The sequence below is a fragment of the Meriones unguiculatus genome (assembly GCF_030254825.1).
Source record: "Meriones unguiculatus strain TT.TT164.6M chromosome 13 unlocalized genomic scaffold, Bangor_MerUng_6.1 Chr13_unordered_Scaffold_28, whole genome shotgun sequence".
In the NCBI taxonomy this organism is placed as follows: domain Eukaryota; kingdom Metazoa; phylum Chordata; class Mammalia; order Rodentia; family Muridae; genus Meriones; species Meriones unguiculatus.
The window spans coordinates 2,623,221-2,641,028 of NW_026843644.1; the positions used below are offsets into that span (position 1 = coordinate 2,623,221).

Consider the following 17,808-nt stretch of genomic DNA (forward strand, 5'->3'; position numbering starts at 1 on the left):
TAGATCAGACATTGGCCTTTCAGGAAACAGTGACAGTGAGGGATGTGACCCAACTTCAAGCTCTTAGAAGCAAGGACAGCATCCTTTCTTTGGGTGTGCAGAGCCACAGGGCATTGCAGCATGAACAGACAGATGCTTGATGAATGTCCACTGACTGACTGGATGGATGAATTCATGGATGTTTCTTCATTTATAAAACATGTGGCAATAAATAGATAAAGAAAGAAAGAAAGAAAGAAAGAAAGAAAGAAAGAAAGAAAGAAAATGAAGGGGCAACATGCCTAAACTTCTGGGACACAATGAAAGCAGTGCTAAAAAGAATTTTATAAGTTATAAAATTAACATATAAAATCAGTAGTCCACATGACTATAAATGATAAATGGGCTTATAAAAAATTAGGAAAACAGCATACATCACAATATCCAGAAGTAATATAATATATCTTGGGGTAACTATCCAAGCAAGAGAAAGACCTCTGTGACAAGAACTTCACATCTCTGAAAAAAGAAACTGAAAAAGACATCAGAAGATGGAAATATCACCCATGCTCATGGATTGGTCAAATTAACATAGTAAAAATGACAGTCCTACTAAAAGCAATCTACAGGTTCAATGCAATTACTATCAAAATACCAACACAATTCTTCACAGACCTTGAAAGAACAATTTTCACCTTCATATGGAACACACACACACACATACACAACAGAATAGCTAAAACTTTTTGTATAATAAAAGAACTTCTGGAGGCATTTCCATACCTGACTTCAAGTTGTACTACAGAACAATAGTAATAAAATCTTATGGGACAAAATGAAAGCAGTGCCAAGAGGAAGTTCATAGTACAAAGTGCTGCCAGAAAGAAGTTTGAGACATCTCATACAAGCAACTTAATGACACACCTAAAATCCCTGGGGGGAAAACTAGCAGACACGCCCAAAAGGAGTAGAGAAATGGAAATAATCAAACTCAGAGCTGTAATCAATGAATTAGAAACAAAGAAAACAATTCAAAGAATCAAAGAGACCCAAAGCTGGTTCTTTGAGAAAAATCAACAAGATAGACATATCCTTAGGCAAACTAACTAAAAGGCAGAGAGAAACTGTCGAAATCAGCAAAATCAGAAAAGATAAAGGGGACATAACAACAGATACTGAGGAAATCCAAACAATCATTACGTCTACTACAAAAGCCTATATGCCACAAAATCTGAAATTCTAAATGAAATGGACAATTTTCTTGATAGATTCCATTTATCAAAATTAAATCAAGATTGGGTAAATAGATTAAATATAGAACTCTATATGCCCCAAAGAAATATAAGCAGTCTCAAAAGTATCCCTTACAAAAAAGTCCAGGGCCAGAGGGTTTCAGTGAAGAATTTTACAGACATTAAAAAGAGCTAACTCCAATTCTTTTCAAACTATTCCACAAATGAAAAGCAGAATGAACTTTACCAAACTAATTTTATGAAGCCACAGTCACCTTGATACCTAAACCTCATGAAGACCCAACAAATAGAGAACTTCAGACCTATCTCTCTTAAGAACATTGATGCAAAAATACTCAACAAAATAATTGCAAACTCAAACCCAAAACACATAAGAGATATCATCCACCATGACCAAGTAGTTTTAATCCCAGGAATGCAGGTTCAATATACAGAAATCCATCATTGTAATCAATCATATAAACAAACTGAAGGAGAAAGACCACATGATCATCTTCTTAGATGCCAAAAAAGCATTTGACAAAATCCAATACCCACTCATGTTTAACTAAGTCTTGGATAGATCAGGGATACAAGGCACATTCTGAAACATAGTAAAGACAAAAATACAGCAAGCCTATAGCCAACCTCAGACTAAATGGAGAGAAACTTAAACCATTTTCCATTTTAACTTATACTTTCAATTATAAGATGAAAATGTTTTATTGGCTTGACCACAGCAAATTACTTACTAATAATGTAAGATTCTCAGCTTCCCCTGCTTATGAGTGAGGCTTACCTGCCATGGTAGAAGCCAGTCTGTGTTTTTGTCTTCTTTAGATTCCATTTCAGTTTTGCTCAATAGCATTTTATGCAGGGCATGGGCCACTGCATACACTGCACTCCATATGGAATAGCTTGGCTCAGAAATAGTCATCATATCATTTATTTTATCCTTAGTCTTTAGGGAAATATTCACTGGACAAGGTTTATGATTTCCACATCCTGAAGCAGGAGGTGAACAATTAAAATTGTCAATCCAGAACTTAGAGAAGTAAACATCTCCTGGGTAATGGGAGGGTGTAAGGGCCTCAAGAAAGTGCTTGAAGCCAGGGATAGTTCTCTTTTTTAAAAATGAGAAGCTTCCACTGAATAGGTTTATCAAAACATGCTTTTCATTTAGTATAGACTCTAAGTATGTCGAGTGTGGCTTTGCAAAGATCCACACCCTCTTTCTGGTGATAAAGATACGCATGTTTACACAGAAGAACAGCAAGTCATCCATATCACCATAGAATAAATTCACATTTACTCCTGTATGTTGTTTCAAGTTCAGCAAACCATAATCATATTTTACATTTTCATTCCAATTCTCTGGGAGTTTTTCTGCAAAAGCCACACAGATATCTTCTGACACCATCATTACTTTCAGGTCAGAGAGAAACTCCCGTCCTCTCTGATCATCAGAAACAATGAGCCCCACCCACTTCCAGCCAAAGTGGAGTAATAAAGAGATTAGCCCTTGGGCTAGACCTCTGTCTTTAGTAGACATCTGATAAAGAAATGGGAATGTATCTTTGTCACTAAGCATGGAATCAAATGGTCCATATGTGACCTGAGGAAGCAAAGAAAAAAAGTGATTCTGAGTTTCAGGTATTTGGAATCATCACCCTGTGTGAGGAAGTGACTTCATTATTCAAATATGAAGATTAAAGGACTGAATACTGTTAAGGAGAATGTCTTCTGTGAGATTAGCTTGTCCCTAAATTATGTGGTGGAATAGTCTTTTACAAATACCATAGGATCCAAAGTTACTAAGGTGTCTGCAGTAGCCAAGAAGTAAACAATAAGCTGTTCACTGGCTTTGAAAGGCACGAAAGATCTCTCTTGTTGCATTAACAATGCAAAAGAGTAACTGATGTAGAGAAAACTGCAGAAAGCATTAACATTAATCACATAACACCATATTTCAGAGAACCTTCACCTTTATAAAAGCAAATACAGAAAGAGACTAACAAAGTTTTTAGAGATTCAGTTTCCTAAGTTAAAATGGTGCAAGTTGTGATGACCTGGGGCCCCATTGCCAGGGTTTATTGTATCATCCCTCTAGTTAGATTTGATACAGACAAATCTCAGACAGATGAAAATTATTGTCTTTTATTTTTATTAACTTAGCTTAAAATACATTGATGAATTGTTTAACTGAGTGATAACAATGAGAGTTACCATGTGGGTTTTTTAATCTTGATTATTGCTGATTCTTGTTGTCACCAAGTATTTTTTGTTTGTAGTAATGCCTGATGACAGATGCATTTCTTCAGTGTAGCCTGGCAAGAGTCATTTGTGATGATACAGCTAAGTGGTTGGTCTCTGTGGCTGCTATTCTAAGATCTACTTTCCTGAATGAGATCATTAATTCCTTGAAAGATTTTCATCAGTGATGGCATTAAACATTGTTCCAAACTTAGTTACATGTCCTGGACTTTCTTTTTCCATATGTCAGATATTGACAATTGTAGGAATTTTGAGATGTTTATATGCTAGATTGGGCAGTTAGGAATCTTTGCTGTAGAATTTGACTTATTATCAAATGCAGACTGAGTATCTACAGTACATCATCCATTTTTTGGAGATCATGGATACTACTAAATGATCTGCTTGGAAATTTCGAGAATTTGCTGTCCATGGTTTTCACCACACTCTGTCATCTGTTAACTATTGCTAAATCAAAATAATTTGTTCACTACTATTTGAAATCTGCCTACAGTAAACATAATCCACTTTTCTGTTTTCTTTTGTTTCTTCTGTTATTGCTCTTTTGTTGGTTTGTTTATTTCAGTCATGTGTAAGATGTGGTTGTGCTTAAAAATATGTTTCTAACTTACTTGTGGGACATTGTAGAGCTCTGAAAGTGTTTCAATTGCAGCAGAAAATTCCGGCTTTTTTCCTGAAATGATTCCTAGAGCTTTGTGTTGAGTGTTGCACTTGTAGTTAGGGATATACTCACTTCTTCCAGACAGCCACATCAGAGGGCCCTCCAAGGTCATTTTGTTAGAATTAAAGGCATTGTAGATGTGAAAACCCAAGGTCATATTGGGAAGCAGGTTTGAGTCCTTGTTGATCTCTTCAATGGCAAAGTATAAGGTCAGCAAATATTGATAGTTTCTCCATTTCAGTCTAAACCCGAGGGATAGAAGGATGGGTATTGTCAGTACATTTTTCTCAAAAAGTCTTTATCAAATACAGGACTCTAGAGGTCCTAGCCTTTGACTTTTCCTGTTACATGTAAATCTTGTGTGAATAAGCCCCTGACAAGTCAGGAACGTCATGGAATGGCTCCTAAACTCTCAGAAATTTAACTGTTTCTAATATTTTTTGGTGTACATTGTGTGCGTAAAATATCACTTCTTTGTATCTTATGACTACTGAATACTTAGGTGCTTATGACATTTCAGCTCATGGAAGCCCTGGGTTATAGAAGAGTCACTAAGGTGTTCACTAGGAATATAATAAGTAAGAGCTTCACAACCTTTTCTTTTGTAATGATTTAATGTCATACTCACTTTTGAAAATTCTAACAAGTTTATGTGCATTCCTAGTGTTAAATTGTCTCTTTGTGGTATAGACCCCTTTGAATAAAAGCTAGTATCAGTTCTCAGTGCCCACAGGGTGGCCTTGGAAACATGTTTAACTCCAATTCACAATATCCTTTCTGGCATCTTTGGTCACCAAGGACACCTGTGGTATTCACACATATATAAGAAGGTGAGCTCTCGAATAAATGAAATAAGAATAAATAAGTATGTGCAAAATAGTGTTCTTGGGTTTGAAAAATGACTGATATGTTATGACTAGTTGCTGCTCTTGTGGAGGACCCTTATTCAAGTCACAGTAGCCAGTTTTAGGTTCCAATAGTGTGTATCACCAGTTCTAGAGGATCCATGTCCTCCACTGGCCTCTGAAGGGACACTGCATACAAGTGGTACACACAAAAATATGTAGGCAAAACACTCATAAACATAATGTAAACTTTATTAAATCTTTACAAAAACTCAAAAAGTATTTAAAAATTAGTAAAGGAAAGGTGTTTCTCTAAGCTTGCAAATTAAATGAATGAGTAGAGTTTTCTAGGTAAGGCAGGGGGAAAAAGTAATTTAAAATAACATATAAAAAAGAGGAAAACCCAAAATACATTAAGACAGTACAAAAGTGCTCATAATGGGAGAAAGTGGTACTTTGTTGCAGGTAGGTGAGTTGAACTGTGTCACACATAGCCTTCAGTGCTTGGGGTTGGGTCCTCAGAAGCTTGTTTCAAACATTTAGTATATAAGAATCTGGGTGACCCTAACAGAGGGAGCTAACAGAAATTATTAGCCTGAAATCCACTGGGTTCTACTGAAGGAAGGATTCTGCTTTCTGACCTGCCATCACCAGAAAGAAATTCCATTTGGTTGTACCACATTAGTCTGGGATCTGTGGCTAGATGTTCTGTTAAGAAAGAATCTATTGGGCAAAAGCAGGGAATTAGCAACAACATAGAGAAAGAGAATTTGTCTTCCTTAAGGATTATCTCATACTAAATATTGAACTGTAGGAATGTATGCATGTATCAATGAGAACTCCTGGACAGAGCTGTGTCTACAAAAACTGGCTATAAAAAATTCATTGATGTGGAGAGATTGCAATGTTGTAGTTTGAGAGGTTCATTAACATAGCCCAGGCTACCTGTAGCACCCTGAGTAGCCATTTCTTGGACAAGTTATGGTTAAGATGATGCCTATATCTATATCTGTATCTGCATCTCTATCTATCATCTATCTATCTATCTATCTATCTATCTATCTTTCTATCTATCTAGATATGCTATAGCTGAGATGATGAATAAAATAATTTTAGAATGTAGTAACCCAGCACATTCCTAGCTTTTGCCAATCTAAAAGACAAGAATGACATCACATAGCCATCTTGGGCCTATATGATAACTTGCTCCATTTTACTGTCAACATCCTCTCTGAGGTTTCCAGTGCTTTATTGGATTTATAGTTTTCTTTATATATGCTGTTACTATGAAAATTCATGAAGCTGCTTCCACATTGTATCATGGAATTTGTGATAGCCTAAATTGTGTTCACAGACTCTCAAATTTATAGAAGAAATTCTATCTTTTTTTCCATTTTAGCTGAGGGCTTATGTTTTTCCAATCACATGAAAGCAATACTAAAGACTAAAGAATCGATTCAGTTGGTTATGTCTGTATATTTATTCATTTATATTTGTGTGACAGGAACGTCACAAGAAGATCATCAGGGTCAATCAACCAGGCCCCAGAGGGTTCTAAGAAGTCTGATGCACCCACCAAGCACAATACAGGGTCTCAACCTAGCTCCTCTACATATAAGTAGCTGATGTGCTGATTAGGTTTTATGTGGGCACACTAGTTAATGGAGTGGACATGGATTATATTGTATGTTTGTTTATCACTTTACCCTGATAGAACTTATCTAACTGACCACAGGGGAGTAACACAAACTCAATCATCATAAGACTACAGGGGCTGGGGTGTGTAGGTAGGGGCAGAAGAGTGGAGGAGGATATGGGAGAGAGAGTAGGATTGGGAGGAGAAAAGAGTGGGGCCTATGACTAAGATGGAAATGTAATTAATCAATAAAAAATATTCCAGTGAAAAATACGATAATAAGCTAGATGTTCTCCCTCAAAGCCCTCAGAGAGTTCTGCTGAGTACGGATTTAAGGAATGTAATGAAAATTATTTCTTTGCCAGACATCTGGAGTTGGTTGCTAAGATATGCAGAAATGGCCTTTCCTTTGATCATATTTCAACTGTGATGATGATGACGACTGAACCATGAATTGCCACATGCTTCACCCAACAATAAATCCCTGCCTAACCTTTGGACACTGTTGAGTTAAATGCTCTACTCTGCCTGACCAAGGTAGGTTACTTTTCCAAGTTCCTGCTCCATAAAAAAATAAAAAGCAAAGGCCTCACAAGTCTGATGTTTAGTTTTCGTGATGCCTTATGTGGCAGCTGAAGACAATGTTGTTTTGTGTGGCATCCAAAGACTGTCAACCTCTGTTCCCTACAAAGTCTTTGAGAACAGCATGGAGGATCCCAGACTTGGTGCCCAGGTTTCCAGTAAGTCTCTGTCATTTTGACTGATATAGAGGCCAATTGGATTATACTTCCTGCTCAAATTTACCCCTCTCAGATCTCTTGTCATGTTCAGAGCATGTTGTCACCATAGAATTTTAGCAGAGTTTATGAAACTTTATACAGCTCCTCTGAACAAGGCTGCAGCTGCATGGTTAGTCCATATCATGCATGAAAGCCAGGCTTTGTTCTTTTCTACAGATATCTAGATCCCCTGCTGAAGAAGGCATTATCTTGCTGGCTTCACACTGAAACATCCAATCTCACAAAATTAGATTTAAATGAGATTCAAAATGAATCTACTAATACCTAACAGTTTACATTTTATGATTCTTTCATTTAAAAGAACTTGCTTGTCAATCTGTCTCCTGGTAAATGCATGGATGGGGGAAACAAATACTTTAAAGTTGATGGAAATTTTGAATGTCTAAGAAAGTTATTTAACGTATGTAAATGCAAGTTGTAAATGTCTGAGAAAGTGGTTTAAAGTATGTGAAAATGAGACTTAATGAGTTTAATATTTCAGAATTTTAAAATATTAATCAGTGGAGTAATGATATGCTATGAAAACCACCAGGTGAAAGCACTGGCTAGTCTTCTTATAGTTACAGGACCAAAATTTTTAATGTCATTTCATTCCTGCTGAAGATATAGTTCAATGCTTCTCATTGTGCTGAAATCTTATCTGTCATTAAATATTCAGAGAGTGGAAAGGCTGTTTGTTTTTTAGCCCAGAACCATCCTTATTTGGTGCCCAGTCTGATTTGTGAAGCATCAGTCTACTCCAACTGTTTACAGACACTTGTTACCTGTTTTTCCTACAGTGAGAATTTCAGTGTAGATTATAGATTGTGGTCATGTTAATATATTTAAAACTTGTATATCTCTGTGTAAACTTTAAACAACTATGATTTAATCTTCAAGGAGTTGAGACTTGATCCACCTATCATAGCTCAAACAGAATCTAGATTAAGACAGGTCAATTAACGATTCAGTCTTTTCTGTCTTTTATCCATCTCTGAGGATGGGCTCTTTTCTTCCTCCTGTATTGGGATTCCTTCTCTCTCTTGCTGCAGTGGGCTACTGAACTATGGTTTCTCTATCTTGTGAAAGCATTCTTAAGAGTTCTTTACTTCCAGAATAAATTAGACATCCTTGGTCATTGTTTTTTTTTTTTTTTCTATTCAAGTACTCTATAACAGTAAAAGTACCAGGACTTTAGTCTAGTATGTTTGTTTCCTAATCTGAGAGGAAATAGGCATTGAAGTTTCAAGAAGGTACTTTTCAGCAAAGGACCACCCTATTCCCAACACTGATGTTCAAATGAACATATGTACCAATTATAGCATCAACTGAAAAACAGGAATATAAAAAAGCCTAATGATTCCTCCACATTATCATAAATAACCAACAACCTACAATACAGTTTCTCAGAGAGATAAAGTGGCAGATATATATTTCAGAAAGTAAAGAGATGAACAACAGAAAAGAAGACAGAACCAAGCAATGAATTCAACTGGGCATCGAGATAAGAATCAGGAGTCGCTCCTTCCTCCTCGGCACAGGGGCACAGCGGACTCATCTTTCTCAGTGCAGACCTAACTGCCTGGGGTATACAGCCACTGAGACGGAGCCCCAAGCACTTTAGCGGCAGACAAAAGCCAACAGTACGTGCCCCGGAGTCCCAGATTCGCGCAGCGGCTGCACCATCCTCCCAGGGCGCGAATCTGCTAGACACCATACTAGCTCAGCAGGATCGCCATCACTGACGGTATGGCCCACCTAATCCCACAGTGACAGAGAATACGCTATATACTCACCAAAACCAGGCAGAGACGTCATACAACCTGGACACACCAGGCGCTGGGCCTCCCAAGCTTGGAGAGCACAACAAAGAGATCCCAGGACTTCCCAGAAAGCATTGGGACTAGCAACCAAGTCTCCACTTACAGCAGGACGTGGCAGCGGAGCAGCACTGAACTGACGGGGCACCACAGCCCTCCAGTTTAAGAATAACCAGGGCCAAACCAGAGAACAGAGAGCCTGGTTACCCCATCCCTGCTGAAGTGACCACCCTGAAATCTCCAGCTGCAGCAAGACCTCAGAACCTGGCAGTGACAGCAGCACAGAACTGGCGGAACACATCAAAGAAGCAGGGCCAAACCAGAGAGCAGAGAGCCCCAGATACCACGAGACCTGCCTGTAAGTGAGTGCACCCTTGAGAATCTGCAGTTCCCCAGATCCTGGGTTCTTCTAAATCAGAAGCCAGGCATCGAACCCCCCTCCCACCCACATACCCACTTTGGGAAACAGAGGGGCACTAGGGACATTGAAGTTCCTGCCCTGTGGGCCTGATTGAGGAGTTAAGACAGTTAATGCCAGAAATTGCACTGCGATCATCATTAGCGCCTGTGACATATACAGTGCAGATCCCCTCCCACACACTCAAGGGTTCAACATTAGCCATCACTCTGTCCCTCGAGTAACTCATCCACGCACACTTACACACACAGACACACACACGCGCGCGCACACACATGCTTGCATTTGCCCCGTTTGCGCCTGCGTACTTTCCTCCCACAGGTACAGCTAGTCCTCAGCACACGCTGAGAGTGCTCAGCTTCCTGAAGAACTCTCCAGACACCAGAGAGAGACAGCCCCAGTCTGATCTGCAGAATCCAAAAACAAACAGGGAAGGTTTCAGATAAGCCAATGGCCAGAGGTAGGCGAAAGAACACTTCCAACATAAATCAGGACATCATGACTTCACCAGCAAACCCCAAAATCGATGGATACACCAATTCAGCAGAAGCACAGGAAAATGATTTTAAAGCCATGCTTGCCCAATTATTTGAGGCTCATAAGGAGGAAATGAACAAGTCTTTCAAAGAGATGGCCAGTCAATTGGAGGCAAAGAAAGAAGAAATAGACAATATCCTTAAAGAAACACAGGCAAACATAGCCAAACAAATAGATACACAAGTAGAGGAAAAATTAGTGGCATATAAGAAGGAAATGAAAAAAGAAATAGAGGCCATCGTGGAGAGACAGGAATCCAAATTCAAACACATGAAAGAAATGGTGCAAGACATGAAAACAGAATTAAAATCAATAAAGAAAACACAAAATGAGAAAACCCTTGAGCTGGAGAACTTGGAGAAAAGATCAGGAACCACAAAAGTAAGCATCACCAACAGAATACAAGAGATGGAAGAGAGAATCTCTGGAGCTGAAGACACACTTGCAGAAATGGATACTTCTCTCAAAGAAAAAGTAAAATCAGAAAAGTTCCAATCACAAAATATCCAAGAAATCAAGGATGCTATGAAAAGACAAAATCTAAGAATAATAGGAATTCATGAAAAAGAAGACTCCAGACTCCAAGGTCCAGAAAATAGTTTCAAGAAAATCATAGAAGAAAATTTTCCCAACTTAAAGAAAGAGATGTCCATAAATATACAAGAGGCCTACAGAACTCCAAATAAACTAGACCAGAAAGGAAACACATCACATCACATCATAGTCAAAACACTAAATCTACAGAACAAAGAAAAGATATTAAAAGCAGCAAGGGAAAAAGGCCAAGTAACATATGAAGGTAGACCTATCAGAATCACACCGGACTTCTCATCAGAAACTATGAAAGCCAGAAGGGCCTGGGCAAGTATCATGGAGACTCTAAGAGATCACAAATGTCAACGCAGACTACTATACCCTGCAAAGCTTTCAATCAACATAGATGGAGAAAACAAAATATTCCATGACAAAACTAAATTTACACAATATCTACACAGCAAACCATCCCTACAGAAGATACTAGAAGGAAAACTCCAATCCAATGAAAACAAATTCACCCAAGAAAACAGGGCATACAGATAATGTCCCAACAAAAATGAAAAGAAAACAAGCAATGAAACAGGGTTAGATCATCGACTCCATTACAAAAGGAACTAACATGCATTGGTCACTATTATCTATCAATATCAATGGACTCAACTCACCAATAAAAAGACACAGGCTAACAGAATGGTTAAGGAAACAGGATCCAACATTCTGTTGCATCCAAGAAACACACCTATGCAACAAAGACAAACACTACCTCAGAGTAAAGGGCTGGAAAACTGTTTTTCAAGCAAATGGTTCCAGAAAACAAGCTGGAGTAGCCATCCTAATATCTAATAAAATAGACTTTCAACCCAAGTTAACCAAAAAAGATGAGGGCCACTATATTCTCATCAAAGGAAAAATCCACCAAGAGGACATCACAATCTTGAATATCTATACCCCAAATACAAGAGCACCGACATTCGTAAATGAAACATTATTAAAGCTTAAATCATACATTGATCCTAATACCTTAATAGTGGGAGACTTCAACACTCCACTCTCACCAAGGTACAGATCAACTAGACAGACACCAAATAGGGAAATAAAAGCACTCACAGAATCCCTAAATCAAATGGACCTAATAGACGTCTACAGATCATTTCACCCAAACTCAAAAGAGTACACCTTCTTTTCAGCACCGCATGGAACCTTTTCCAAAATAGACCATATAGTGGGCCACAAAGCAAGCCTCAACAGATACAAAAGGATTGAAATAATCCCTTGTATACTATCTGACCACCATGGACTAAAGCTTGACCTCAACAACAACAGAAACAACAAAAAGCCGACACGCACATGGAAACTGAACAACTTACTACTCAATGACAGCTGGGTTAAGGAAGAAATAAAGAAAGAAATTAAAGACTTCCTAGAATTCAATGAAAAGGAAGGAACAACATACCCAAATTTATGGGACACATTGAAAGCAGTGCTCAGAGGAAAATTTATAGCACTAAGTGCCTGCAAGAAGAAATTCGTAACATCACATACAAACAACTTAATGGCCCAACTGAAAACCCTAGAAAAAAAAGAAGCAGATACACCCAAGAGGAGCAGATGGCTGGAAATAATCAAACTAAGGGCTGAAATCAATCAACTAGAAACAAATAAAACTATACAAAGAATCAATGAAACAAAAAGCTGTTTTTTTGAGAAAATCAACAAGATAGACAAACCCTTAGCCAAACTAACTAAAAAGCAGAGAGAAACTATCCAGATCAGCAAAATCAGAAATGAAAATGGGGATATAACCACAGACATTGAGGAAATCCAAACAATTATTAGGTCATACTACAAAAGCCTATATGCCACAAAATTTGAGAATCTAAATGAAATGGATAATTTTCTTGAAAGATTCCATCTACCAAAACTAAGTCAAGATCAGGTAGAAAGACTGAATAGCCCTATATCTCCCAAGAAAATCGAAGCAGTCATTAACAGTCTCCCCTCCAAAAAAAGCCCTGGAGCAGATGGCTTCAGCGCAGAATTCTACAAGACCTTCAAAGAAGTGCTAACTCCAATTCTCCTCAAGCTATTCCACAAAATAGAAACAGAAGGAACACTACCAAACTCATTCTATGAAGCCAGGGTCACCTTAATACCTAAACCACACAAAGACCCAACAAAAAAAAAAGAGAACTTCAGGCCTATCTCTCTTATGAACATTGACACAAAAATACTCAATAAAATACTTGCAAACCGAATCCAAGAACACATCAAAGATATCATCCACCATGAGCAAGTAGGCTTCATCCCAGGCATGCAAGGGTGGTTCAACATACGGAAATCCATCAATGTAATCCACTACATAAACAAACTGAAGGAGAAAAACCACATGATCATCTCCTTAGACGCCGAAAAAGCATTTGACAAAGTCCAACACCCATTCATGTTTAAAGTCTTGGAGAGATCAGGGATACAAGGCACATACCTAAACATAGTAAAGGCAATATATAGCAAGCCTATAGCTAACATCAAACTCAATGGAGAGAAATTTAAATCAATCCCACTGAAATCAGGGACAAGACAAGGCTGTCCATTGTCCCCATATTGCTTCAACATAGTACTTGAAGTCCTAGCCAGAGCAATAAGACAACTAAAAGAGATCAAGGGGATACAAATCGGAAAGGAAGAGGTCAAAGTGTCACTATTTGCAGATGATATGATAGTATACATGAGCGACCCCAAAAATTCAACCAGAGAACTCCTTCAGCTGATAAACACCTTCAGCAAAGTGGCAGGATACAAAATCAACTCAAAAAAATCAGAAGCCCTCCTATATACCAAAGACAAAAAGGCTGAGAAAGAAATTAGGGAAACAACACCCTTCACAATAGCCACTAATAACATAAAGTACCTTGGTGTGACTCTAACCAAGCAAGTGAAAGACCTGTTTGAGAAAAACTTCAAGTCTCTGAAGAAAGAAATCGAAGAAGATATCAGAAGATGGAAAGATCTCCCATGCTCATGGATTGGTAGGATTAACATTGTGAAAATGGCCATACTGCCAAAAGCAATCTACAGATTCAATGCAATTTCCATCAAAATACCAACTCAATTCTTTACAGACCTTGAAAAAAAGATTCTCAGCTTCATATGGAGAAACAAAAAACCCAGAATCTCCAAAACGATCCTGTACGACAACAGATCATCTGGAGGTATGTCCATTCCTGATCTCAAGCTGTACTACAGGGCAACAGTAATAAAAACTGCATGGTATTGGCATAGAAACAGAAAGGAGAATCAATGGAACCCCATAGAAGAGTCAGAAACAAATCCACACACCTATGAATACTCGATATTAGACGAAGAAGCCAATTCCAATCAATGGAAAAAAGACAGCATCTTCAACAAATGGTGCTGGACCAACTGGATGTCTACATGCAGAAAAATGAAAATAGATCCATATTTATCACCCTGCACAAAACTAAAGTCAAAGTGGATCAAGGACCTCAACATACAACCAGATACCCTAAATCAATTGGAAAAAAAAAGTGGGGAACAGCCTAGAACTCATTGGCACAGGAGACAACTTCCTGAACAGAACACCAACAGCACAGGCTCTAAGAGCAACAATCAATAAATGGGACCTCATGAAACTGAAAAGTTTCTGTAAAGCAAAGGATATCGTCATCAAAACAAAACGACTGCCTACAGATTGGGAAAGAATCTTCACTAACCCTTTATCTGACAGAGGACTAATATCCAGTATATACAAAGAACTAAAGAAGCTGAAAAGCAGCAATCCAAGTAATCCAATTAAAAAATGGGGAACAGAGCTAAACAGAGAATTCTCGACAGAGGAATATCGAATGGCAGAAAAACACTTAAAGAAATGCTCATCCTCATTAGCCATCAGGGAAATGCAAATCAAAACGACCCTGAGATATCACCTTACACCCATCAGAATGGCCAAGATGAAAAACTCAAGCGATAACACATGCTGGAGAGGTTGTGGAGAAAGGGGCACCCTCCTCCACTGCTGGTGGGAATGTAAACTGGTACAACCACTCTGGAAAGCTATCTGGCGCTTTCTAAGACAAATAGGAATAGTGCTTCCTCCAGACCCAGCTATACCACTGCTAGGTATATACCCAAAGTTTGTTCAAGTACACAAAAAGGACACTTGCTCAACCATGTTTATAGCAGCTCTATTTGTAATAGCCAGAACCTGGAAACAACCCAGATGTCCATCAACGGTGGAGTGGGTACAGAAATTGTGGTATTTTTATACAATGGAATACTACTCAGCAATCAAAAAGGAGGAAATCATGAAATTTGCAGGCAAATGGTGGGATCTAGAAAAGATCATTCTGAGTGAAATATCCCAGAAGGAGAAAGACAAACATGGGATATACTCACTTATATAGACCTATAAGATATGATAAACATAATGAAATCTATACACCTAAAAAAGATAATCAATTGAGCGGACATGGGGTAAGATGATCAATCCTCGTTTAGAAAGACAGATGAGATGTGCATTGAACGTATGACAGGAATCTACTGAGCGCATCTGAAAGACTCTAACTAGCAGTGTTTTCAAAGCAAAGACTCATGACCAAACCTTTGGCAGAGTACAGGGAATCATAAGAAAGAAGGGGAGTTAGTCTGATGGGGAAAGGATAGGAGCTCCACAAGGACCAAATATATCTGGGCACAGGGTCTTTTCTGAGACTGACATTCAACCAAGGACCATGTATGGATATAACCTAGAACCTCCACTCAGATGTAGCCTGTGGTAGCTCAGTAACCAATTGGTTTCCCAAAGTGATGGGAACAGGGACTATTTCTAACAGGAACTCAATGACTGGCTCTTTGGTCTCCCCACCCCCGAAGGGAGAAGCAGTCCTGTTAGGCCACAGAGGAGGGCTTTGCAGCCAGTCCTGAAGATACCTGATAAAACAGGATCAGATGAATGGGGAGGAGGTCCCCCCTATCAGTGGACTTGGAAAGGGGCACGGTGGAGATGAGGGAGGGAGGGAGGGACTGGGAGGGAATGAGGGATCGGGACACGGCTGGGATACAGAGTAAATAAAATGTAACTGATAATAAAAAATAAAAAAAAAATATGTACAGGATTTGAAAAAAAATAAAAAAATAAAAAAAATAATAATTTTGTCACACACACACACACACAAAAAGAATCAGGAGTCTCCATGAGAACTCGGATGAGGGATAGAACAAACAGCTGTACACAGAAAAGACTGTGTAACATAAAAGACAAATCATAAGTTAACACTGAGATTGTGAGGGAGGAGAAAGACAGATAGAAATGTTGTAAATTAAAATCATAAAACCACCAGTCAAATCAGACAACACTGGGTTTCCAGCAGAACTAATTAAGCAGAGAACAGAATATGGGCATAAATGACATGGATTTCAGAACGCTCTATTACAATATCAGTGATGATCAAATAAGTGATAAGTATGACCACAGTGTCTAAACTCTGAGATACTTTAAAGATAGTAAAGCCAGAACACGTGAAATTGGAGAGTCTAAGATTTGTACTGAGCACATAGGGATATTCAAGTTCACTAGAGCAGAAACTCTCCAAGTCTCTGGAAACAGATATTCAAACATAAGACATTTAGATGGCCAGATAGACCTGAGAAGAATGGAAACTTATCTTGACATATTAAAGTCAGTGTGTTAAAAATATGTAAGTCTCGCCATGGAATCACACCATGGAGAGACACAAAAGTCGTTCTTTTTTTCTATCCCTGATTTCTTTCTGAATGGAAACATAACAAAGAGAAGTGGAAATGTTTTCAGAGGCACAATGAAGCAGAAAAAAAATGTGAAACTATTTTTCACATTATTCTGTATCTAGTTCATTATTCTCAATGGAATTACATGTGTTTAGCAGGTCATCTAGTACTATCTTTTAACCAGAACAACCATAGCACATTCAAGCAAGTACTCACAGGTTGAAATTCCATCGTAGACTTGGTTCTGTGTCAAAAAAGTTCTGGTCATTTTGGGATAGATCAAGTGGAATGGAAATGGGAATAAATGTAGCAAGGTTAACATCTGCCTCCATGTAGGTGTTGGACTTTCCATAATAACCACAATGGATCAGAAATATCTCTGTTGATGTATACACAGGTTGCAGGAGGAGGCTGAAGCAAAGCAAAGGAAGGGGCATGTCAGGCTCTTCACTACACAGAAACAGTCCCCTGCATCGAGGCAGATCCAAGGAGATTGTTGGCTTATGTCCTGCAACAGGCTCAGACCTCAACAATGTCAAAGAAGACTTTGTATGCTGCAGCTGATTCCTACTGTTGCTTCAGGCTCTCAGTCTTTGCATAATCAAAGGTTCTCATGATAGGCCAGCTCACTCACTGTAGCAAAGTCCAGAAAACTGAGGGTCACAGTGCTGAGATATTTCAGTCACTGTAGCCAGACTTGCTCTGAATTTTCTGTCTTTTTATTGTTCTGTTCCTCACATCCATGTACTCTTGGAATCCCATAGCCCTGAGGCTTTGCACCTGGTTCCTCCATGTGGGTGAAAAACATGTTTGGTTCTTTTTTCAACAACCTGTATGATTTCATCATGGTCCACAGTGATTTGGAGAGCACCAGAGTCTGAGACAAAATTGTAGGTCATCCAAAAACAGCTTGTTTGTTTTGGATTGCTGTTGTGAAAGTAGTTTGAACATTTGATTTCTCCTAGGAAGGGGAGCAGGGGCAGTCATGCTTTGTTCACTTTGATAGCTCTTTGGTCACTTCCATCAGTCAAGGTGGCTAAATTAAGCAACAGGGAAAGTACATCCAGACAGTTTTGATGAGATCTGATAAGCTACAGTAATATAGTAGAGGAGGAGGACGTCCTTAGTGGACTTGAGGAGGGACATGGGGTGGGGGGGTGCTGGAGAGGGAGACTTCAGTCATACTTTGACATGGGGTTTTGACCAAGAAAGTAAACAGTAGTGACTCAGCCATATGCAGGACACCTGGGTTCAGGGTTCTCAACTCAGCTTTTGCATTCAGACCTCCTCCTGGATGTCTGGCACATAATTCAGAATAATACATGAC

At 38.7% G+C, this 17,808-nt stretch overlaps 1 protein-coding gene across 1 annotated transcript; it reads right to left on the reverse strand.

Annotated features, from left to right (window-relative positions):
- Positions 1 to 3,358: 3,358 nt before the first annotated feature.
- On the reverse strand, positions 3,359 to 17,258 carry LOC132650628 (vomeronasal type-2 receptor 26-like). The gene is made up of 2 exons (XM_060375976.1): positions 16,698 to 17,258; positions 3,359 to 4,388 (listed from the first exon to the last, which is right to left on the reverse strand). The coding sequence occupies exons 1-2, from the start codon at positions 16,916 to 16,918 to the stop codon at positions 4,088 to 4,090; spliced, it is 522 nt and encodes a 173-aa protein (XP_060231959.1). The 5' UTR covers positions 16,919 to 17,258; the 3' UTR covers positions 3,359 to 4,087.
- Between the last annotated feature and the right edge of the window lie 550 nt (positions 17,259 to 17,808).

Coding starts and splice junctions, on each gene's coding strand:
- LOC132650628 (XM_060375976.1), bottom strand. CDS start 16,918: ATGCCCCTTCCTTTGCTTTGCTTCAGCCTCCTCCTGCAACCTGTGTAT. Junction 4,389..16,697: donor CTACGATGGAATTTCAACCT/GTGAGTACTTGC, acceptor CCTCGGGTTTAG/ACTGAAATGGAGAAACTATC.